General features: G+C 41.8%; 1 protein-coding gene across 9 annotated transcripts in view; it reads right to left on the reverse strand.

Moving 5' to 3' along the window:
• Positions 1 to 25,461, reverse strand: part of LTBP1 (latent transforming growth factor beta binding protein 1) — a 450,758-nt gene extending 425,297 nt beyond the window's left edge. For 3 of the 9 annotated variants that reach the window (XM_054678342.2, XM_009442276.5, XM_054678341.2), the window contains exons 1-2: positions 24,599 to 25,189; positions 23,472 to 23,542 (exon numbers count right to left, since the gene is read on the reverse strand). In XM_054678342.2, coding sequence (XP_054534317.1) covers positions 23,472 to 23,542; positions 24,599 to 25,089 — 562 coding nt within the window. In that variant the 5' untranslated portion in view covers positions 25,090 to 25,189. Of the gene's footprint in view, positions 1 to 23,471; positions 23,543 to 24,364; positions 24,571 to 24,598 lie in introns of those variants that run through there. The other 6 variants (XM_009442275.5, XM_515398.8, XM_063789991.1 and 3 more) reach the window with 5 other exon arrangements.

Raw genomic sequence — 25,461 nt, forward strand, 5'->3', positions numbered from 1 at the left:
TGGGGCATAGCTAATGCAGTGTTAAGATGAAAGTTTATAGCACTAACTGCCCACATCAAAAAAATAGATCTCAAATTAACAACCTAACATTACACCTAGAAGAACTAGAAAAACAAGAGCAAATCAACCCCAAAGCTAGCAGAAGACAGGAAATAACCAAAATCAGAGCTGAACTAAATATAACCAAGAAGGAAAAAAACACAAAAGATCAATGAAACCAGAAGTTGGTTCTATGAAAGAATAAATTAGATTGATAGGCCACTGCTAGACTAAGAAAAAAAAAGAGAAGATCCAAATGAGTACAATCAGAAATGATAAAGAAGATATTACCACTGAATCCACAGGAAAAAAAAAAAAAAACTCAGAGACTCTTGCAAACACTTCTATGCACACAAACTAGAAAACCTACAAGAAATAGATACATTCCTGGAAAGTACAACCTCCTAAGATTGAACTAGGAAGAAACTGGAACCCTGAACAGACCAAAAACGAGTTCTGAAATTCAATCAGTAATAAAAAGACTAGCAACCAGAAAAAGTCCAACACCAGAAAGATTCACAGCCAAATTCTACCAGACATATAAAGAAGAGGTTGTACCATTCCTACTGAAACTATTCCAAAAAATTGAGAAGGAACTCCTCCCTAACTCATTCTACAAGGCCAGCATCATTCTGATCCCAAAACTTGGCAGAGACACACAAACAGAAACCAAACAAAAAAAGCGTCAGGCCAATATCCTTGAGAACACAGATACAAAAATCCTCAACAAAATACTAGCAAACTAAATCCAGCAGCACATCAAAAATTTAATCTACCACAATCAAGTAGGCTTTATCGCTGGGATGTAAGGCTGGTCTTACATTCACACATCAATAAATGTGATCTATCACATAAAGAGGGGTAAAAACAAAAACCACATGATTATCTCAATAGATACAGAAAAGGCTTTTGATAACAATCAATATCCTTCATGTTTGAAAAAAAACCCTCAATAAACTAGGCATTGAATAACTTTCCTTAAAATAATAAGGGCCATCTATGACAAACCCACAGCCAACATAATACCGAATGGGCAAAAGCTGGAAGCATACCCTTGAGAACTAGAACAAGACAAGGATGCCCACTCTCATCACTCCTATTCAATATACTACTGGAAGTCTTAGCCAGAGAAATCAGGCAGGAGAAAGAAATAAAAGGCATTCCATTGGAAGAGGGGAAGTCAAACTATCTCTATTTGCAGACAATATGATTTTATATCTAGAAAACCCCAAAGTTTCTGCCCAAAAACTCCTAGATGTGATAAATAACTTCAGTGAAGTTTCAGGATACAGTATCAATGTATAACATTCAGAAGCATTTCTATACACCAACAACATCCAAGCTGAGTGCCACATCAAGAATGCAATCCCATTTACAAAAGACACACACACACACACACACACACACAAATACCTAGGAATACAGCTAACCAGGGAGATAAAAGATCTCTACAACAAGAATTGAAAAACACTGCTGAAAGAAATAACAATTGACACAAACAAATGGAAAAAAAAAATCCATGCTCATGGACAGGAAGAATCAATATTATTAAAATGACCATACTGCCAAAAGCAATTTACAGGTTCAATGCTATTATCAACTAACAATGACATTCTTCACAGAGTTAGAAAAAACTATGTTAGAGTTCATATGGAACAAAAAAAAGAGCCCAAACAACCAAGGCAATCCTAATCAAAAAGAACAAAGCTGAAGGTATCGCATCACCTGACTTGGAACTACACTACAAGGCTACAGTAACCAAAACAGCATGGTACTTTTTATAAAAAGACACATAGACCAATGGACCAGAATAGAGAACCCAGACATAAAGCCACACACCTACCACCATCTGATCTTCAACAAAGTCAACAAAAACAAGCAATGGAGAAAAGACTCCTTATTCAATAAATGGTGCTGAAGTAACTAGCTAGCCACATGCAGAAGATTGAAACTGAACCCCTTCCTTACACCATATACAAAAAAATCAACTTAAGATGGACTAAATACTTAAACATAAAACCTAAAACTATAAAAACCCTGGAAGATAACCCTGAAAGATAACATAGGCCCTGGAAAAGATTTCATGACAAAGATGCCAAAGACAAATGCAACAAAAACAAAAAATGACAAATGGAACCTAATTAAACTAAAGAGCTTCTGCACAGCAAAGGAAACTATCAACACAGTAAACAGACAACTCACAGAATGGAAGAAAATATTTGCAAACTATGCATCTGACAAAGGTCTAGTATCCAGAATTTACAAGGAACTTAAATTAACAAGCAAAACACAAACAATCCCATTAAAGAATGGGCAAAGGAAATGAACAGACATTTTTTAAAAGAAGATATAAATGCAGCAACAATCATGAAAAATGCTCACCATCATTAATCATTAGAGAAATACAAATCAAAACCACAATGTGATACCATCTTGCACCAGTCAGAATGGCTATTGCTAAAGTCAAAAAATAACAGATGCCAGTGAAGCTGCAGAAAAAAAGGGAATGTTTATACACTGTAGGTGGGAATGTAAATTAGTTCAGCCACTGTGGAAATCAGTTGGCAATCTCTCAAAGAACTTAAAACAGAGCTATCTTTTCACCCAGCAATCTCATTATTGGGTATATACCCAGAATATATATCATTCTAACATAAAGACACATGCATGCATATGTTCATCACAGCACTATTCACGATAGCAAATGCATGGAACCAACCTACATGTCCATCAACAGTAGATTAGATAGGAAAAAAATGTGGTACATATATACCATGGAATATTACACAGCCATAAAAAAGAATGAGATCATGTCCTTTGCAACAACATGGAGCTGGTGGCCATTATCCTAAGTGAACTAATACAGTAACAGAAAACCAAATACTCCATGTTCTTACTTACAAGTGGGAGCTAAACATCAAGTACACATGGACATAAAGAAGAGAACAAAAACTGGGCCTACGTGAGAGTGGAGATAGGAAAAAGGTGAGGATCAAAAAACTACCTATCAGGTACTGTGCTTATTCCTCAGGTGATGAAATAATCTGGCACATCAAACCACCACAACACACAATTTACCTATATAACAAACCTGCACATGTGCCCCTGAAATGAAAATAAAACTTTTAAAACTAAAACACACACACACACACACACACACATATTGGCCAGATGCCATGGCTCACACCTGTAATCTCAGCACTTTGGGAGGCCGATGCAGGTGGATCACTTGAGGTCAGGAGTTCCAGACCAGCCTGGCCCATCTCTACTAAAAATACAAAAATTAGCCAGGCATGGTGGCGGGCACCTGTAATCCCAGCTACTTGGGAGGCTGAGGCAGGGGAATTGCTTGAGCCCTGCTTGAGCCCAGGAGGCAGAGGTTGCAGTGAGCCGAGATTGCCCACTGCACTCCAGCCTGGGTGACAGAGCGAGACACCGCCTCAAAAAAAAAAAAAAAAAAAAATACACACACACACACAAAAGAAAAAAATCAGCCAGGTGTGGTGGCACACACCTACAGTCCCAGCTACTTGGGAGGCTGAGTTGGGAGGATCACTTGAGCCCAGGAGGTGGAGGTTGCAGAGAGATGAGACTGCACCACTGCACACCAGCCTGGGCAACAGAGCAAGACCCTGTCTTAAAAAAAAAAAAAAAAAGGCAGAAAAAAAGAGTAGAAGACAAAAAGAGGAACAAAAAACAAGGGCAATGAATAGAAAACAGTAACAAATACCGTAGCTATTAATCCAACTGTATCAATAATCACTTTAAACATCAATGGTCTCAATACACCCATTAAAACGCAGAGACTGTCAGAGTGGATCAAAAAACAAAACCCAACAATATGTTGTTTACAAAAAGCTACTTTCAATATAAAGATTGATATACATGAAAAGTAAGGGATGAAAAAATAAATATCATCCTAACACTAATCAAAAGAAAGCAGAAATAGCTATGTTAGTTTCACAGAGAGCTGGCGTCAGAGCAAGGAAAATTATCAGGCATAAAGGGGAGCATTACATAAAATAAAAGTGTCAATTCTCCAAGAAAACATAACCAATCCTTAATGTGTATGCACCTAATGACAGAGCACCAAATACATAAGGCAAAAACCGATAGATAACCAGGCATGGTGGCTCACGCCTGTAATCCTTACACTTTCGGAGCCCAAGGCAGGCAGATCACCTGATAAGGAGTTCAAGACCAGTTTGGCCAACATGGTGAAACCCTATCTCTACCAAAAAATACAAAAATTAGTCAGGCATGGTGGCATCCACCTGTAGTCCCAGCACTCAGAAGGCTGAGGCACAAGAATCACCTGAAACCAGGAGGCAGAGGTTGCAGTGAGATTGCACCACTGCACTCCACCCTGTCTCAAAAACAAACAAACAAACAAACTGATAGAAATGCAAGGAATAATAGATGAATCCATAATTACAGTTGGATACTTCAATACTCCTTTATCACAAAATGAACAGATCCAGCATGCAGAAAATCAGTAAGGACATAGTTGGAATTCAACGTGACCATCAACTAGCTGAAAATAACTGACATGTATTTACTACTTTATCCAACGACAGCAGAATATACATTTTACTCATGATTACATAGAACATTCACCAAAACAAACCACATTCTGGGTCATAAAACACATCTTAACAAATTTAAAAGAGTAAAAATCATATAATATCCATTCTCAGGTCATAATGGAATTAAACTAGAAATTTATAACAATAACTGGAACAATCCCAAAATACTTGGAGATACAGCAACATAATTCTAAACAAAGCATAGGTCAAAGAGGAAATCTCAAGAGAAATTTTAAAATATTTTAGACCTAAATGAAAATTAAAATACAACTTAATGGAATTTGCAGGATACAGTGAAAGCAGTGTTTAGAGGGAAATTCATAACAATGAATGCATATATTTAAAAATAAGAAAGATCTAAAATTAATAATCTAAGCTTCCACCATGGGAAACTAGAAAAAGAGCAGCAAATTAAATCCAAAGTAAGCAGTGGAAAAGAAATAATGAAAATTAGAGCAGAAATCGATGAAACTGAAAATAGAAAGTAAACAAAAGAAATAAATGAAACCAAAAGCTAGCTCTTTGAAATCATCAATATAATCGATAAGCCTCTAACCAGGCTAACTAAGAAAAAAAGAAGACACAAACTACTAACGTCAGAAATGAAAGCAGGAACATCATTATAGATCCTATGAACGTTAAAGGAATAATAAAGGAATATTATGAATTCTAGGCTCACAAATTCAATAATCTCAATGAAATGGATCAATTCCTTAAAAGACATAATCTGCTAAAACTCGAGAAATTGAATCAATAATAAATAACCTTTCAAAACAGAAAACAGCAAGCCAGGATGGGTTCAATTCCAGGAAACATTTCCGGGAGAAAGTATACTAATTCTCTACAATCTCTCTCAGAAGATAGAAGAGAATATACTTCCTAACTCATTCTGAGGCCAGCATTACCCTAACACCAAAATCAGGCAAAGACATTACAGGAACAGGAAACTACAGACAAGTATCTCTCATGAACACAGATACAAAAATCCTCAACAAAATATTAGCAAATTTGAATGCAACAATGAATAAAAACAATTATACACAACCAAATGGGATTTATCCCAGGTATGCAAGATTGGTCTAACATTCAAATATCAACATAATCCATCACATCAACAACCTAAAGAAGAAAAATCACATGATCATATCAATAGATACAGAAAAAGCATTCAACAAAATCCAACACTCACTTATGATAAGAACTCTCAGTAAACCAGGAATAGAAGGGAATTTCCCTAACTTGACAAAGAACATCTATAAAAAACATACAGCTAACATCATACTTAATGGTGAGCAACTAGTTTTCCTGCTAAGATCATGAATAAGGCAAGAATATTCTCTCTCATCACTCCTTTTCAATAGTACTGGAAGTCCTAGCTAATAAAATAAAACAAGATATAACACCAAAGGCACAATCCATGAAAGAAAGAATTGATAAGCTGGACTTCATTAAAATAAAAAACTTCTGTTCTGAGAAAGACACTGAGAAGAATGAAAAGACACAGAGTGGAAGAAAATATTTTCAAGAGACACGACTGATAAAGGACCATTATCCAAAATATGCAAAGAACCTTAAAACTCAACAATAAGGAAACAAACAACTTGATTAAAAAATGGGCAAAAGACCTGAACAAATACCTTACCAAAAAAAGCTCAAGTACCTCAGGCTTATAAAAAGATGTTCAACATCATATGTTATTTATTAGGGAACTGCAAATTACAACAAGATTAAAACCACTACATAACTATTAGAATGGCCAAAATCCAAAACACTGATGACAACAATAAATGCTGATGAGGAAGTGGAACAATAGGAACTCTCATTTGTTGCTGGTGGGACTGCAAAATAGTATAACCATTGTGGAAGACAGTTTCAGTTTCCACTTCTTACCAAACTAAACATACTCTTACTATAAGGTTCAGGAATCACACTCCTTGGTATTTACACAAAAGTGTAGAAAACTTACGTCCACACAAAATCCTGTACAAAAATGTTTACAGCAGCTCTATTCATAATTGCCAGAACTTGGAAGTGACAAAGATGTCCTTCAGCAGATGATGGATAAATAAACTATGGTACATCCAGACAATGGAATATTATTCAGTATTAAAAAGACACGTGCTATCAAGCCATGAAAAGACATGGAGGAACTTTAAGTGGCTATTACTAAGTGAAAAAAGCCAATCTGAAAAGACTACCTACAGTATGATCTCAACCATTTGTCACTCTGAAAGAGGCAAAACTATGGAGACAGTAAAAGGATCAGTGGTTGTCAGGGTTTAGACAGGAAGGAGGGATGAGTAGGCAGGGCACAGAGGATTTTTAGGGCAGTGAAACTATTCTGTATGATACTGTAGATGTATGTTATTATATATTTGCCAAAACCCAAGGAATATACAACACCAAGAGTGAACCCTAATATAAACTATGGACATTGGGTGATAATATAGGGGTTCATCAATTGTAACAGGACAGGGACAGGATTTTGATGGCGGGAGAGGTTGTGTGTATGTGGGGTCAAAGGTATATAGGAATTTTGTACTTTCTGTTCAATTTTGCTCTGAACCTAAAACTTCTTTCAAAAGTCTATTTAAATACACTATTTAATAACTCCACTGTCCACTTTGACCATGGAGCTATTGCTTTAATCTGTAACTTTGTCTTCATTATTCTATGGTTTTCCCAACTGAGACTGAAGGAGTAAGGACTAAAGTTTGTTTTTGTTTTTTGTTTTTTTTTTATTAAGATAGTCTTGCTCTGTCGCCAGGCTGGAGTGCAATGGCGCGATCTCAGCTCACTGCAACCTCCACCTCCCTGGTTCAAGCGATTCTCCTGCCTCAGCCTCCCGAGTAGCTGGGACTACAGGCGCACGCCACCACACCCAGCTAATTTTTGTATTTTTAGTAGAGACGGGGTTTCACCATGTTGGCCAGATGATCTCGAGCTCTTGACCTCATGATCTGCCCGCCTCAGCCTCCCAAAGTGCTAGTTTTTTAAGTATTAAAAAATATTTTTGACATTAAAAAATATTTTTGACATAAATTTTTTTAATGTTACAAATACTTTTTAATTTACTTAGTATTTAGGTAATTCTTCAAATTTGAGTTTTCTCAAAATTTTAACACCATTTCTTAGAACTGCAGCCTTTATATGATATTTAAACACTTGGATGCTTCATCAAAAGTTAACATATTTGGAAATAGCTACATGCTACTGGCACTGGGAAGAAAAAGAAATCTATTTACTTTTAAGGAGGCATGGCTATTACTACAATAACTGATGATTTTAATAAGTTTCCCTTGGGGAAAAAATGCCTTTCTACTTGGAGAGAAACAAGTATTTTTTAAAAGACCTGATTTTTATACAACATTCAAGTGACATGACTTTGCGTTTATTTATTTTGTGGAAAGAAAAGAAAAGATGCATAATGGGGAAAACAGTCCCTATTTCACAGGACAAGCAAACCAGCTCCTTTTTCAGCTCCTTCTACAAAGGGCCCTAGTCTTATAATAGGCAATTCCTTTCCTAAATACACATCTAATAAAAAAAGTGTATCATTGCTGAAATTCTCAACTGGGCTGTTTCCAAACATATGATGCATTCCTCCAGCAACTTTCAGGATGGAGTCAGCATGACCCCAAGGAACAACTGAGCAGCACAGCCCTGTCTCCTCTGCATCTGAGCTTCTTGATCTTGACACGAGGAAGCACAATCCCTGCCAATTCCAAGAGTATGCTCTAGACAAGAGCTTGTTCTTCATTTCACTTTCAAATTATTTTAGAAACAAGTAATGGCACCTATTTCTAAAATAAAATGTTGCTCCTTCGTTACTTTTATTAATTTTGCAATATCTTTCTCATCATTCTTCGCTTTTGATATCTTGTATTCCAGCATATGTACTTTAAACTCAGGGCCCTCAAGCTTCAGTGTGGATCAGTCAGATGGGTGCTTGTGAAAATGAGGGCCAAGGGGTCTAGTACCAGGGGTTCCAATTTGGTAGGTCTGTGGGAAAGTCCCACAACCTGCATTTGTTATGCATCCCACAGGGGTTCTGTTGTAGGAGGTCCTGGAACCACACCTTGATAAATGCGGCTTTGAAGAATATGAAGAAGTGTGGTTTAGGCATCTTTTATGTTAAGGAACAGAACAGAATTAGGAAGACCTAAAGGTACAAAACACATTTATAGGTATATTCACTGAATGAAAACTGGTTTCTTTGCCGCTCCTCAGTGAGCATACAGTATAGAATGTGTATTAATGTGCATGGTGGCCAGGTGCAGTGGCTCACACCTGTAATCCCAGCACTTTGGGAGGCCAAGGTTGGAGAATCACTTGAAGCCAGGAGTTCAAGACCAGCCTGGGCAACACAGCGAGACCCCACCTCTACAAAAAAGTTAAAAAAAAAAAAAATAGCTGGGTATGGTGGCATGCACCTGTAGTCCTAGCTACTTGGGGGGCTGAGGCAGGAGGATCACTTGAGCCCAGGAGTGCAAGATCACAGTGAGCTATGATCACGCCACTACTCTCCAGCCTGGGTTACAGAGTGAGACCTTGTCTCTGAATAACAATTAATAATAACAGTAACAACATACACAGCTACATCTTATCCCATTCCAAGGTTCCCATCTGAGACTGGGGAAAATGATCCATTCCACTGGGCTTTATACCATATAAACTCATCCTTAGGCAGAAATGAAGGGGGAAAGGGTAAATGAAGCCTCTACTCTCAAGGCCTGGAGCCCAAAAGAGCTGATTTCCCTGTCCCCCTCATCACACCATAAGTGATCACAGTAGGGTGGGGGGATGTGGAAAGGGAGGAGGAGATGGGTTCTGCTAGAGCAGTGGTTCTCAAGCCACAGCTGTATCAGGATCCCCAAGAGGCCTGGTTAAAACACAGATGGCTGGCCCCATCCCAGAGCTCCTGGTTTAACAGGGCTGGAAAGTTTGCATTTCTAACAAGTTCCCAGGCGGAGCTGACGCCCCATTCCAGGGTCTATACTTTGAGAGCCACGAGGCTAAGTGTCTGTGAAGTGCCATTCAAGCACTCTGTATTAAAGGAAGAAATGGGGAAATTTTGCCAGAGAAAAGAGCCTCTAACACTCAAAACAGAGCATTCCAAACTTACACAGGGACATTTGTTGTAATATACATTCTCATAAAACAAAAAGAATCATTTAATAACATAATCTCAGTATTCATTGATTTAAATGGATTTCAGCTGGTCTTCCACTCAGAAACAAACGTAACTTGCAATGCTTACTAATCAAGAAACCTTACTGAGGGTCTATTGTATATAAAGAGAACTGCTGTGTAGGCCAATCTCCTAAATGGATGAAAAAGTAAAACAAAAACAGTCTCTACCTTTAATTTACTTATTGTCTGTATTATTTCACCTTCAATTACTATGAAATTTTGGACTAACTTAACATAACCTTTTCACTATCTCAAAATAAAAGAAACAGGGCTCTCTTGAAAGAATTCTTGTCTTTGCACGAACCCTACTTTTAGGAGAATAAAATAAATTCCAGGGAGGGTAGAATTAAAGTGGAGATGTAGGTATTTTTGTTTATTTTCAAACCAACTTCTAGGAGGTGTACCAGAGACACTGTTGGTAAACTCGATGGTCAATATAAACATCAGAGACACCAATTCTTTAGTTACCAAAAACTCATTGAAAATGGGTACATTTTATGCATTCCATTTTTCAAGACAAGAAATGCACCAACACATTATTTAAAAAATGTGTACAAACTGGTCATAAAAACCTTATTAATAAGGTCACCTTATGTTTATATGGCCCTTCTGTGAAGCATTGAAGGATTTTTTTTTTTTTTTTTGAGACGGAGTTTCGCTATTGTTGCCCAGGCTGGAGTGCAATGGCACAATCTTGATTCACTGCAACCTCCACCTCCTGGTTCAAGTGATTCCCCTGCCTCAACCTCCCAAGTATCTGGGATTACCGGTGCCCACCACCACGCCCGGCTAATTTTTGTATTTTTAGTAGAGACGGGGTTTCACTATGTTGGCCAGTCTGGTCTCGAACTCCTGACCTCAGGTGATCCGCCAGCCTCAGCCTCCCAAAGTGCTGGGATTACAGGCATGAGCCACCACACCCGGCCCCTTTTGTGAAGCACTGTGATGAGCCTCATTTGACTTGATCTTTACCACAAAATGGCAGGCGGAGTCAATGACTAACTCAACTTGTAAATTAGATGTTGAGGTGGGGGAGATGAACAAAACCTCAGAACAGCATACGAATGTTCCAAAAATATTTAACTCCCACTTTAACACATCCTATCAGCTCTCTGTAGATTTTCTATGATCATCAAAATAAAAATTTTCATCAATTTTTAAAGGATTGAACATTTTTTTAAATTTAGTACCATGTAAGGATCCCCATTAATTTGACTTTTAACACAATAGTGACCAGTGACTTGGCTTTCTTCACCCTCACACTTTCATCCTAAACCGCAGCCTCGCAGCTCCCTGCTGAAGGTCTTGCCTTTCCACGAGAGCTCGACAGAGGCCCAGAGGTCCAATCAGCACAGGGCTGGTCTGGCAATCTGGGCACCAGGCAGGTAGGTGGTCAGGCTATGAGAATAATTTGTGTGTGGACTTGGGTACTTCACTGTTCCACGTGCAGTTTTTCTCATCAATAAAAAATAGCAATCAAAGTGATCTAATGAATTTTCTACGTAAGATATTTTTCCATGCCTTAAAAAAATACTAAATCCTTTATGTTCTTTAATTTCTTAGTAATAAAATACACTTGCATGCACTCGTGTTTTATAGTACTTGTGTTGACTGTGCTTGTGTTGTACAGTCCCCTCTTGTTATCTTATCTGTGGCCTCACACAGCCTAGAAGACTTCACTTGGGATCCAACCCTATCTTATATCACCTATTATAGCAGCCCTCACTGACAAGCCAACGATAATGACCTACGTTCCCACAACAAGCCAGGCCCATCCCCACTCCAAGGCCTTTGTGCTAGCCATTCTGTTGGCCTAAAATACTCTTCTCTCAGACCCTTTCATATCACACAGGCCTCACATGTCACTTCCTATAGAGACTTTCTTTTAGCCCTCTCCCCACCTCCAGTTCCAGCTCCTGTCACTCTCTAGCCTGTGACCCTGTTTTAGTTTTTTCAAGTACACGGTACTTGGGGATCTAAAATTAGAGGGAAAAAAAATCATACAACATTCATTTTACTTAGTCCCAAATCTCTATCAGATGATGATATTGAGCAGAAAGATTCTAAAATTGGCAGTGAGAAAGAAAAAGTCATCTTAACACCTTCCGTGTACCAAAACCTACTATATAGGAGCTTGGTGAAAGTACAACAAATCAATCCATTCATTCATTCATTCATTCATTCATTCATTCCATAAAGGTGTACATGCTTACCAGGTACTGAAGACAAAAAGATGGCTATAGTATAATCCCTACCCTCATAGAGCTCACATTCAAGCAGGAATGCCAGACAATACATAAATGTCTGTGATGCAATGTGACAAGCATTCAGAGCAAAGAGGATGTGTATGCCTGATATTCACAACAACAACATGAATGAAGTTGTGTGATGAGGGTACTCTTCCCGTCTGAAGGTTGAGAAAAGTCTCAGAGGAGTTCATTAATCTGCTTGAAGTTTCACAGCCAATGAAGAGGCAGGAGTATCCTCACCCTTGAATCATTGTAGTAAATGATTTATGAAGGTGAAGTGGTAAGTCTCGGCTCATTTAAATAGCTTTTACAATCATCATATTTTGAAGATGCTAAGTGTTAACTGTCTACTCGCTATGGTGTGAACATGAAATGCATATGGGAGGATGGAGAGTCTACATTTTAATTAAAAATAGCAATAATAGGCTGGGTGTGGTGGCTCACACCTGTAATCCCAGTACTCTGGGAGACCAAGGCAGGTAGATTACCTGAGGTCAGGAGTTCAAGACGAGCCTGGCCAAAGTGGTGAAACCCCATCTCTACTAAAAATACAAAAATTAGCCAGGTGTGGTGGCAGGTGCCTGTAATCCCAGCTACTCCGGTGGCTGAGGCAGAAGAATCGCTGGAACCCAGGAGGCGGAGGCTGCAGTGAGCTGAGATCACGCCACTGCACTAGAGCCTGGGCGACAAAGCAAGACTCCATCTCAAAAAAAAAAAAAAAAAATATATATATATATATATATATACACGTACATATATATACATATACATACACACACACACACACACACACACACACACACACACACACATATATATACAGCAATAATAAAATGAAGTTCATGAAAGATTAAAAGCCACATTGGAATTGTCTGGTAATTCTACAAAGAAATAAAAACATGTTTAAATTTACAAAGACAAAAGATCCTTATCCTTCTATTTTCCTTACTTTATTATCATATTTTCCATTGGTGGCTTCTTACTGGTAGCATGCTATCTCCTCTATAAAAATTCCCTCTAACTGCATTATCTAAATCCCTCTGAAGAGTCGCCTCCAGTCACTCGGTTTTCACCTCTAAATAACTGATCTCATCAGTTCAGTAAAGTTGGCCACATCAACTTCGGATAGCAACACCTTCCTCCAATTCATCTTCCCATCCACTGACCAAATTCATCTTTCCTTTGGCACAGCAGAACCAAGAGCATGTATTAAAAAACCAGCCCATCCATCTTCTAGTTTACAAAACACAACATTTTCAAACTGTTTACTTATGTCCATGCCAACAATATTACTCAAATGTGGTGGAGTAAAAAAGCCACAGGGAATAGTGTAGTTGGCCAAGAGCAGTATTTGGGGATCTAAAATTACAGGGAAAATCATACAACATTCATTTTACTTAGTCCCAAATCTCTATCAGATGAGGATGTTGAACAGAAAGATTCTAAAATTGGCAAGGAGAAAGGAAAAGTCATCTCAAAGTTTGGGCCATGCCAGAGCAGCCTTACAGAGCAAAGGCAGGAGGAAACAGAGTAAGGTGTTGTGCCCTTGAAAAAGCTGTCATAATCAGCAGTGTCTGCTGGGCAAGGAAAAGTACAGAGAGAAAATGCAGGAAAGAAAAACAAGTGGAAATTATTGCCAAAAGGTGAGAGTAAACAAAGAAAAGAAAAAGAATTCTTTCTATAGTATTTAGAGGACAGCATTAGCAACATCGCAAAATCAGAAATGCTACTTCGACTCAACTCTATTCTATTCCTAGGTAGCGTTTGTACTGTGGCACTTGTACTGTGGCAAAGCAAGGGACCTGCTTCCCAGGAGCTCAACACTGATGAAGGGACAGATGCCTCTTCTACCTGGCTCAGCCATACCCAGAGCCAACTAAGAGTGAAATCAGAGTGCTTAGGGAGCATCAAACAGAATCTGCTTAGGGAGCACCAAACAGGATCAGCCCCCAAGGATCTTAGAAGAGGGGCATGGAAGAAGCAGTGGTACCCAGGAGGAAGTGGTCCTGAGCAGACAAATGAAAGGTGCTGAGAGCTCATTTTTGTCAATTACTGTGCAGGGGCCCTGCACTCTATGCGTTTTTAATGTATTACCTAATGCAGCCCCGTAGCAAGCCCCTGGATGATGACAGAGACCATCATTATTCCTATTTTGTGAATGGAGTTAACTTAACCCTGCTTCAGGTCTCAAGCTTGACTGTCCGAGATTACACAGTGAGAAAGTATTAATTCTAATTCCAAAGACTGAACTTCCAACCACTGAGCCATACTGCCTGTCATTCAGGACAAACCAAACTGAGACCAAGTAAGGGGAGGAAGAGGAGAAAGGCAAAAAAAGCAGGTAAGATAGAAGGGAGAGGAGAGGAGTAAGTAGTGGCACTTCCTTCTTATAACCACACAGTCTTGGGTCTCGATGGCAATGTATGCACAGAATTGCAGTATCCAATGGACTGTGTCTACATGACGTGCTCAATCCGTAACAGGCAGGAAAAATTAACAGACACACATCAGTATATACATGTACAGGCAGACCTCATTTTATTTTGCTTCACTTTACTGCACTTCACAAACACTGTGTTTCTTACAAATGGAAGGTTTGTAACAACCTTGCATGCAACAAGTCTACTGGCAATATTTTCCCAACAGCAAGTGCTCACTTTCTGTCTCTGTGTCACATTCTGGAAATTCTCGTAATATTTCACACTTTTTCATTATTAATGTGTCTGTTACAGTGATATGTGATCGGTGATCTTTCATGTTACCATTGTAATTGTTTTGGGGCACCACAAATCGTACCCAATATAAGACAGAAAACTTAACTGAGAAATGTTGTGTGTGTTCTGACTGCTCCACCGACCAGCCGTTCCCTCATCTCTCTCCCTTTCCCTGGGCTTCCCTATTCCCTGAGACACAACAATATTGAAATCAGGCTAATTAATAACCCTACAATGGCCTCTAAGGGCTCAAGTGAAAGGAAGACTCACAGATCTCTCACTTTAAATAAAAAGCTAAGTGAGGAAGGCATGTAGAAAGCCAAGATAGGCCAAGAGCTAGACCTCTTATACCAGCTAGCCAAGTTGTGAATGCAAAGAAAAAGTTCTTGAAGAAAACTGAGGAGAAGTCAATTCCTGGCCTCAATGTTTCAAAGGATGGGCTGACTCTCCTTTTAGGGGCTAACACAGCTGGTGACTTTAAGTTGAAGCCAAAGCTAATTTACCATTCTAAAAATCTCAGGGCCCTTAAGAATTATGCTAAATCTGCTTTGCCTGTGCTCTGTAAATGGAACAACAAAGACTGGATGACAGTCTGTGTGTTTACAGCATGGTTAACTGAATATTTTAACCCCACTGTTGAGACCTATTGCTCAGAAAGGTTCTTTTCAAAATATTACTCCTCACTGACTATGCACCTGGTCACCTGTAAGCTGTGATGGAGATGTACGTGGAGATTAACGTCATTTTCATGCCTGCTAAAATATCATCCATTCTGTAGTCCATGGGTCAAAGAGTAATTTCAACTTTCAAGTCTTCTTATTTGAGAAATACATTTCATAAAGCTATAGCTGTCAATAGATAGTGATTCCTCTGATGGATTTGGGCAAAGTAAATCGAAAACCTTCTGGAAAGGATTCACCATTCTAGATGCCATTAAGAACATTCATGATTTACGGGAGGAGATTAAAGTATCCACACTAACAGGAGTTTGGAAGAAGCTGATTCCAGCCCTCACGGATGACTTGGAGGAGTTCAAGACTTCAGTGGAGGAAGTCACTGCAGAGGTAGTGGAAATAGCAAGAGAATTAAAAGTGGAGCCTGAAGATGGGACTGAATTGCTGCAATCTCATGTTCGAACTTGAAGAGATGAGGAGCTGCTTCTTATGAATGAGCAAAGAAGGTGGTTTCTTGAGATGGAATCTACTCCTGGCAAAGATGCTGTGAGCATTGTTGAAATGACAACAAAGAATTTATAATTTTATATAAACATAGATGATAAGGCAGCAGTAGGGTTTGAGAAGACCAACTCCAGTTTTGAAAGAAGTTATACAGTAGGTCAAATGCTATCAAACAGCACTGTATGCTACAGAGAAAGCTTTCATGAAAGGAAGAGTCAATTAGTGCAGCAAACTTCATCATTTTCTTATTTTAAAGAAAGTGTCACAGCCACCCCAACTTTCAGCAACCAGCCATATCAAGACAAGACCTTCCACTAGCAAAAAGATAATGACTCACTCAAGGCTCACTTGATCATTCCATTTTTTAGTAACAAAATATTTTTAATTAAGGTATACACTTGCCTTTTTAGACATAATGCTATTATTGTACACTTAATAGTCTACAATATAGTATATAAACATGACTTTTACATGTACTGGGAAACCAAAAAATTTGTGACTCACTTTATTGAGATATTTGCTGGAACTGAACCCTCCATATCTGAGGTATGCTTGCAAATACAGCCCTGATGTATTTTCCCATAAGTACGAAAACAACCAATTTGTGTCACACCAACAAATTATGTAATATTTTCTCTCCACTAAGAAAGCAGGAAACCATTAGTAAAACATGCATTTACAGAAAGATAAGACCATAGTTTCTCCTTTATGTATAAATCATTGTACTTAACTACCACATCGGGGAGCTTTTAAAAACATGACCCTGATGGGCAGCTTCTATGTTTGTGTGTACTTTAAAAATTTTGTAATTAAAAAAAAAATTTGTGGAAAAAAACACCCAAATGTTCCAAAAAATCTTTTTTAAAAGGCACTCTATGTAATCACTGATGCAGCAACAATTTTGCAAATTTCCAGCTCTCGCAAAAATATACATATATATAACTTTAAAAATTTTGTAATTAAAAAAAATTAGTGGAAGAAAACACCCAACTGTTCCAAAGTGTTTAAATCTTTTTTAAAAGGCACTCTACATAATCACTGATGCAGCAACAATTTTGCAAATTTCCAGCTCTCCCAAAAATACACATATATACTTCAAACATTCAACTAACTAAAGAAAAACTGGATGTAAAAACTGCATGTGCAGCAATCTTTGACTGTATATACATTCTTCAAATCCGAGCTATCCCAATGTTTAGAGGGTTCCTGCCTTGCTTGAGAGGTTTCTCTAAATTGCTAAGCGTTGAGGTTGGCCTTTAAATTCCCACATAAAGGGTCATAAATATTGCCCAGGACTGAGTTCCTTCCAGATCAGTTTCTCAAACTGTGGGCCACCTCCATCAGCATAATTTGGGATGCTTATTAAAAACCCCAAAGATTTTGATTCAATTTGTTGAATTTAACAACTTTTAACATTTTAACAAACCCTTCCAGTGGTCCCGCTGGACATTGATGTGTAAGAAACACCAACCTAGAATCTCTTTAAAAGAGCCCCAGTAAAAATGGCCAGAGGCATCACCAAAATTACCTGTGGCCAATTCCTCATCTCTCCTAACACCCCCTGGAGCAGCCAGAGCTGCTGCAGTAGAAAAGTAACCAAATTAGATCCACAGTCACAGATTGTGTGGCAGGGGCCCAGTCAAAGCCCCGCCCACCCATCCTTGGGTCAGCTGCTAGGGTTCCCAAGTGCCCCAGGAATGAGCCAACTCTGAATAGCCCATCTCTCCAACCTATGTGCAAGGCATCCACAGGCTTACATCATGAATTGAATTGTACTCCCCCTACAAAAAAAAAAAAAAAAGTGTTGAAGTCCTAACCCCAAGTACCTCAGAATGTGACCACCGTTGGAGATAGGTTCTTTACAGAGGTAATCAAGGTAAAATGGGATCATTGGTGGGGGGGGTGGGGGGGAGTGGAGGCGCTAATACAATATGACTGATGTCCTTATAAAAAGGGGAAATTTGGACACAGAGACAGACACACACAGAAGACAATGTATAAAGACACTGGGAAGAGACGGCCATCTACAGGCCAAGGAGAGAGGCCTAGAACTGCCTTCAGAAGGAAGTAACCCTATCAACACCTTGACATTGGACTTCTGGACTGCAGAACTGTGAGACAATACATTTCTATCGTTCTAAGTCACCCAGCTTGTGGAACTTGTTACAGAAGCCCGAGAAAACTCACATAGCTTGGAAAATCATGATGTGAAGTTAGGCAGTGGAAGCCAATCCAGATAACTGAGGACTGTCAGGACAGTTTTCAGACCAAGAACTCAAGAAAGAATGTCACAGCACTGGATGTCCAGGAAGCCCAGGGCAGTAGGAAGAGCCACAAGATCTGCAGTGGCATCTGAGCACTGCCCCACTGTCTGGAATAGGGTTAATAAAGCATCCCTGCCTCAATGACACTACAGGGTGTGAAGATCAAGAAAATGCTCTCTGTAAGCTCCACAGCACCACACAAGTTACCCCCACCCCATCGGCAGCTCCTCTCTGCTGGACCTGATTTTGGTCCGTATTAAAAGGGTGGTGACATAGCCCTCACACTCCAAGTCGCCTCTGTTCATTGCTAGGAAGGACTGGGAAGCAAAATCTTCACTTTAGGAAAATTTAATTTGAGCTCTCGAACATGTTTGAGTATGTCTGAAATATCCAAGACAACAAATAACAGGGTCAGAAACAGCAAAACCCTGTGGTTGTCAAAGGTCTTTTCAACAAGTCAGGCTTCCTAAGGGCCCAGGGTTCACTGGGCAGCAAAAACTTCGATAAAGCAGAGCAGGCAGGGGGCGGGCGGCATCCTCAGCAGGCCCATGGGCTGGAGGAGGGCTTCATCATGAAGGTTGAAGCACTATTACAGTGTTATGGTTCCTAAATGTGGATTTTAACTAGTCTCGAGAACACATATTTGACCTAGTGTGAACTTGACCTCTGGGTTCCTCTCTCTTCACCGAGGTTGTCTGTGTCACATGACAAGATTCTCCAGCTGACCCTCCCACATGGGGGCCGGGGTGGCCCTCCTAGCAGTTGCCATGGTAAACCTCACTGCAGATCTATTGGCAAAGCAGCTGCCAATGGCCATAGCAGGCATACAAAAATATATATAATCACTCTGGGCTCGACTCCCAAGTTTGGCAAGCACGATGCCAAGCCAAGAGGGATGGGGGACAGCCTGAGACAGTTCTCTAGGTCACCTGAACTCCAGCCACATCACACCCTCCTGGATGATGCCATCCACCACTGCATCTCTGAGCACCAAGGGTGCATGTGACTCTGTCTCCTTTGCATATAATTTAAGGAAAATGTCTAGAGTTGGGTTTTTTCCCCCAAAGTAGCATGGGCTGAATGCCAATGGAAAAGCAATGGAATATCGATTTTCTGTTTCTTGCTAAGGAGAGAACAAGTCATTTGATGTGCCATGAGTTAAGTGAGTAAAAACAGACCTGCACTCCCTACAGCTGGCTGTGTTTCTCCTCTATTCATAGAACCTGGCACATGGTAAAAGCTAAACAGTAAATGAAAGAACCATCCATGCGTGTATGGAAGGCCTGCAATGTGCCAGGCACCCGCTTTGGATTCGTATCTGCCATCATCTCTCTTCCCTCTACCCCATAACCCTGCCAGCCCAGCCTCACTCTCCTCTCTTTCATTCTTTTGTATTGCCTATTCCCATGTCCAGTCTTCTCATTAAAGCTGAGCCTACCGGCAATGTCTCTGTCTGGCCTGCACTTACCCTGAGACGGGGGCAAAAAGACTGGAAGAACCAATGCAGGGCATGGGGGGAGGTTCAGTTTGGGCACAGAAAAAAAAAACTACAAAAATGATAGGAGGCAAAAATGTTGCACATCAGGGGTTTAATGCCCCACTTGGAAGACAAAGTCCCTAACCCACAAAACCTTCCTTTAAATGTTAATTCCTTGGAAAGAGCACAAATGTGGTCCATCTCTCCATCTCTTTTGTCCAAAACAGGTAAGGCTATCAAAAGTCATCCAATATTAACTAAAATGACACATCCCACACAATAATTTCGATTCCTAGGGATCCACATACAAAGGGCGTCTGGAAAAGCAACATTAACATGCAACCAGGCGTCTCTACATAGTGACTGGGCAGCTACAGCCTAGAGGACCACTTTGGTGAGTGCACATATCCATTCTTTGCCCTTGTGTGGGTCTGCCGCTTGCTTGTTCACATCTCTCTGATTTGCAATTTAAGGTTCACTAAATCTTTAGTCTTCAGAAGCATTTGATCATGGTCCATTTAAATTAGGTTTCAATCAACTAAAAACAATCCAGGCTTGCTCAAAGGGATACCTTATTTTCTTCACTGGATTAGGCAAATACTGAACAACATGAACACTTCCAATCTCTTACACAGAAATTTTTTTCGCATCAATTGGACATGACCTATATAAACTCAAATTCTTCATTATCTTCAACATGTAATGACAATTAGAAGACATCCTGGGTTATACATTTAAATGTCCATGCATATTTTATGATGACTATTATAAGGGGGAACTTCATGTGGGCGTATCATTGGTTTTTGTATTCTTATGTGTAATAAACCATACTCAAGTGTAATTGTTCAATCTCCGCATAATAAGGAAGTGAGAGGAGGAAACCACAAACAGAAGAAAACCAAATCATCAATAAAGGAGATAGAATTTACTTGGCTTGATCCAATACTAATCTCTAATATTAATCTTTCTGGTTTCACCAAGGCTTTCATACCCATTTTTTTTTCATCTTAATACCTGCAACCATCCTATAAAGAAGGCAAGGTTTTAGCACAGTCATTTCTGAGTGGGAAAATACAGGCCAGAAAGGTCAAGTGAACTCCCCGAGGCCACACAGCTAGTGAGGGCTGCAGCATTTGAATTTAGGTCTTCTGACCCCAAAGCCGGGGGTCTTTCCTGGCATCACACTACTCAGCCATGGACACAAGGTTTATAGCATCAGCAGGAGCCCCAGTGGTCCCATCTGAAGGTAGAAGGCTCTCTCAGCTCTCTGGATCTCCCAGACACATGCAAAGTAAGTCCCCTATTTTAAATATCCATCTCAGAGTTACATTATTTTGGATCACACGCTGACCTACCCCAGCATGCCTTTTAAAAACACAATTATTTCTGAAGAGAGCTGTGAATTAAGTTTATAGCATTTGTACGTAAATTCATTTGTTAAACTGGGAAGTACAGGAAGGTTAATCTTCTGAATGCTGAAAACCACAGAAAAGGAAAGTGATGTCACATTGCTTAGATGGTGGTACTGTCCAAGGGCTACCTCTTAGAAGCCAGCAGGAAAACTTAAGCCAAATGCTGGAAGCATTGGTTGTAGGTACCGTAAGATTAAACCAACATAGCAACTTCCTCTAGAGCCCGGTAAGTAACTTCAACACTGATTTTTCTGACCAGCAGTCTTCTGTGATCTGTCTCTGGATTACCAGGGGGCAAACCCAGCTAAACCTAGGCACACACTTCTTTGCCTCTCTTGCCTGCAGAAGCAGGAAGCCATGAAGTGATTCCCCAAGATCTGGAACATCTTGGGATCTTCTAGAACATCTTTGGATCCCCGAATTCCCTAAGCAACCTGAAAATGGGGGCCTATCCTCTTTTCAGAGACAGCACTCAATTGCATCATTTGCCAAGCAAACTTATTAAAGCCTTTGAGCATTCTCTCCAACAGGCATCAAGGAGCTTCTGCCTATCTGTAAAATCCTGCTCTGAATTCTTTTCTTTTCTTGAGATGGAGTCTCTCTGCATCGCCCAGCACAATCTCTGCTCACTGCAATCTCCCCTACCCAGGTACAGGCAATTCTCTTGACTCAGACTCCTGAGTAGCCAGGATTACAATTACAGGCATGCGCCACCATGTCTGGGTAATTTTTTTTTTTTTTTTTTTTTTTTGAGACAGAGTCATTGTCACCCAGGCTGGAGTGCAGTGGAGCGATCTTGGCTCACTGCAACCTTCACCTCCTGGGTTCAAGCAATTCTCCTGCCTTAGCCTCCCCAGTAGCTGGGATTACAGGCACACACCACCACACCTGGCTAATTTTTTGTATTTTTAGTAGAGATGGGGTTTTGCCATGCTGCCCAGGCTGGTCTCGAACTCCTGGCCTCAAGTGATCCACCCACCTTGGCCTCCCAAAGTGCTGGGATTACAGGCATGAGTCACCGCACCAGGCCCTATTCCGTATTTTTAACCTTTACTCAGCAATATCCCATTGCAATGGTGCTGTTAACAGATGAGTTATCTCCATGTTACAGGCAAACCATATCATAGCAGGTTTTGGACAGAATGAGTTACTGAGGGGAGAGAGGGCATGTCATTTGGCCTGAGCAATGCTAAATTCTAAACAAATGCTAACACATTTCTGACAAGTATAATTTAAGAAGTTACAAAATGAAAAATTAGGACTTAATCTAAAATGCCTAGAACCCTGAGCATTTCTGATCTAGTGGTTTGAGTTCAATAGTCAGAAGGCTGTTCATGTCTGCAATTACTGCTTGATCATAAGACATCATAAAACCTGTGGACATTCCCCTTTTTACAAAAGTAAGGCCATTATGCCAAAGCCCTTCTGTTTCCTTCAGGATTGAAGACATTTTCAACAAACAAGGTCACTAGATTGACTGTATCCGAAATTTTAAAAATTCATCCACCTGTATTTTAAAATCCAAGCAGCAGAAATTTTGGACAATTCCAATCCACATGGGAATGCCTCAATCTCTATGCAAAGAACAACTAAGAATGCTTCACTTTTTCTGAGGGGGAAGGTAAGACTTCTTTATGTCCAATGAGCACCCGATAGCATCAATTCGTCAAGAAGAGCCTCAAAATACATTTTAACCTGATCTTTAATTTCACAATGCATAGGAGAAAAATTTTCCAGTGTTCTGAAATCTATATGCATCATTAACACATTTTTTAAAAAACACTGCTGGGCATGCATGTGAACTGCAGAAGCACTGCAGAGAACCCCATCCATCAGTTCTGAAGAGCAGCAGAGAAGTGCATTCTAGAAAACCATCAGGCCTCAAGGATGAAGGATTCTGGTTGCTGTTTTCAGGAAGCTATAAAAACTGTGATGTTGTACTCCAGAACAGGGCCCTCTACTCCCCAAGCCCCTCCTGCCATCACCGTAAAGAATGTCTTTCATTTGCTGGTATCATGTTCAAATTAATTACATTGGTTCTGCCATATGGCATATCCTCAAATGGAAATTTTTTTCCTAGCTCCTGATTCACAGATGTGCCAGAATGATGAATATCTCTGTTGAGTTCAGAGAAGTCTTGGATGCACAGCACGGTTCTGTACAATGTATTGCTGCTGGCATTGATACTAACATTACCCTGACCCAGCCCTTCCTAGGTGGTAATGAAGCCTGGGTGGATTGTATTTCAGACTTCAACTTCCCCCGAGCCCTTTCAAGGGGCCCTTGTGAGATGCCCCCATGTGGACACCTCCCCCCACTTTGCCTACTGTGCAGGGCCACTGTGAACATGGCAACTTACGTTTGGTGCACCTCTGGGAGCCAGGGGCCTTACTCCAGCCATGACAGCACCGCCCTCCACAGACATTGACCCTGAAACAAAGCAAGATCGCTGAGTCCAGCAGCAGAAAGACCCCCTTCCCAAGAACCCAAGCTTCCAGCATGTTCCAGAAAGGCCAGCCTCCAGCTTCTGCAACCCTCTGGATGAGAGAGAGTCCTAACAGGTACCCTGGATGCCCAACCCAAAGCTGCCCAAGCAGAGGGGCAAGGCCCATACATATATCAGGGAATGATGGGAGAACCAAAAAGCCTGCATAAACCTAGGGCTATACAGGAAGGGAGAACAGGGCCCAACAAATGGTTTTCTTACCCCCAAATTACAGTAGAGCCAAATTTATTTTTTCTATTATCTGGGCCAACATTTTAAATTGGAAATGAGTTTCAGAGAGAACTGTCCAAAAAGGAGTGAGGGCACATGGCCTGGAATCACCCCTGAAAAAAACATGCCAACTAAGCAAAACAAGTTTTCCCCTACACCCCAACCTGAGATGAATTCCCACAACGGGAAGACACTATGAGCGCCCCATAACAGAAACATTCCAACCAAAACTTTTATCAATACCAAGACACCCCACCCCAGGAAAGCAGACCCCACAGGTGCAGCGAAGTCCAAGCCCATGATTTCTCTGATGCTGCAAAGTTCCAGGCCACAGAACAGGAGCTGGATCTTTACGGCTAGCCCGCCCTCGAAACATTTTTTTCATTAGCTAGACCAAAATTAAAACTCAGTTGCAGAGTTTAATTGATGCTGAGGAATTAAACTGTAGTGACCTCAAGTTTACGCCCATCTTCTAGAAGCAGTTGGGTTTGCGCGCAGAAGGTTACGCCCCAGGCAGAAATGCCTTTTGTGTTTACCCGCAGCTCGGTAACAATGCACTCGGAGTTTCACGTCAGTAAAAGTTCCTGGGCTTCCCCGCACTCCCCTCTTCCCGCGGCGCCCAGCGCAGGCGGAGGCGGGGGGAGAAAGCCGACCCACCGCGCGCGACCGCCTTGGCCACCGCGGGGCCCCGAGTGGCCCTGACCCCGCAGGTCCCTCCGCAGGCGGTGCGCGCGAGGCGGGCGGGCGGGCGGAAGGGGGTGTGGGCTTACCCCTGCAGCTGCTGCTTCTGGTGAACCTGCAGCCTAGAGCCTCCGCCGCTCTGGGTCTCCTGCGGCACCTTGGAGCGCACAACTTGCCTGCCTTGTTTGGTGAACGGGGCGGCTGCCGGGTGGCCGCCGGGCTTGGGGTGGAGCTGCCCGCCGGGGGCCGCGGGACGCGCAGGCTCCGGCGGCGGCGGCGGCGGTCTGAGCCCCTGCAGGGCCGCGCCGCCCGGCTTGCTCGTGCGCCGGGTCCTCTCCGAGGGGACCCCGGGGGAGGCACGGCTGGGGGCGCCGGCAGCCGCCGAGCTGCGGCTGTACCTGGCGTTGAGCGCGACGTTGAATGTCCGCGAACGCGGGGGCCCGCTCAGGGGCAAGGCGCCGGCTGCCAGGCCGGGGCCCGGGTGCACCACGTAGGTGATCCTCCGCACCCGGCCGTGCGCCGAGGACGCGAGCAGCCCTGCCCAGAGCAGGAGCCCCCACCTGAGCCAGGCCCCCGCCATCGCGGGCCCCAGCGGGCGCGACCGGCCGCGCGCGGTCCCGCCCCCTCCCCCGGCCGTGCGGCTCGCCTTTCCCCGCGCGTTCGGGCTCCCCCGAGAGCTGCCGAGAGCCCGGGAAAGGCGGGAAGAGACCAAGTCGGTGGCGAGGGAGGAGGCTCTGCGGGCAGCTGAGCGGCCCCAGACCCCGGCCGATTGTGGCTGGGAGCAGGAGGAGGGCGTGGGGGTGGGGAGCGCGGAGCCCGGGGAGCGGGGAGGGGCGAGGGGAGCGGGCCGCGCAAGGTGAGGGTCCGCGCGCCCGGCCGGGGGGTGCAGCGCGCGCCGCAGCGGGGCCCAGCGAGGGTGGCCGAGAGCGAGCGAGAGCGCGCAGGACACTCC

The sequence above is a fragment of the Pan troglodytes genome, chromosome 12 (assembly GCF_028858775.2).
Source record: "Pan troglodytes isolate AG18354 chromosome 12, NHGRI_mPanTro3-v2.0_pri, whole genome shotgun sequence".
NCBI lineage: Eukaryota > Metazoa > Chordata > Mammalia > Primates > Hominidae > Pan > Pan troglodytes.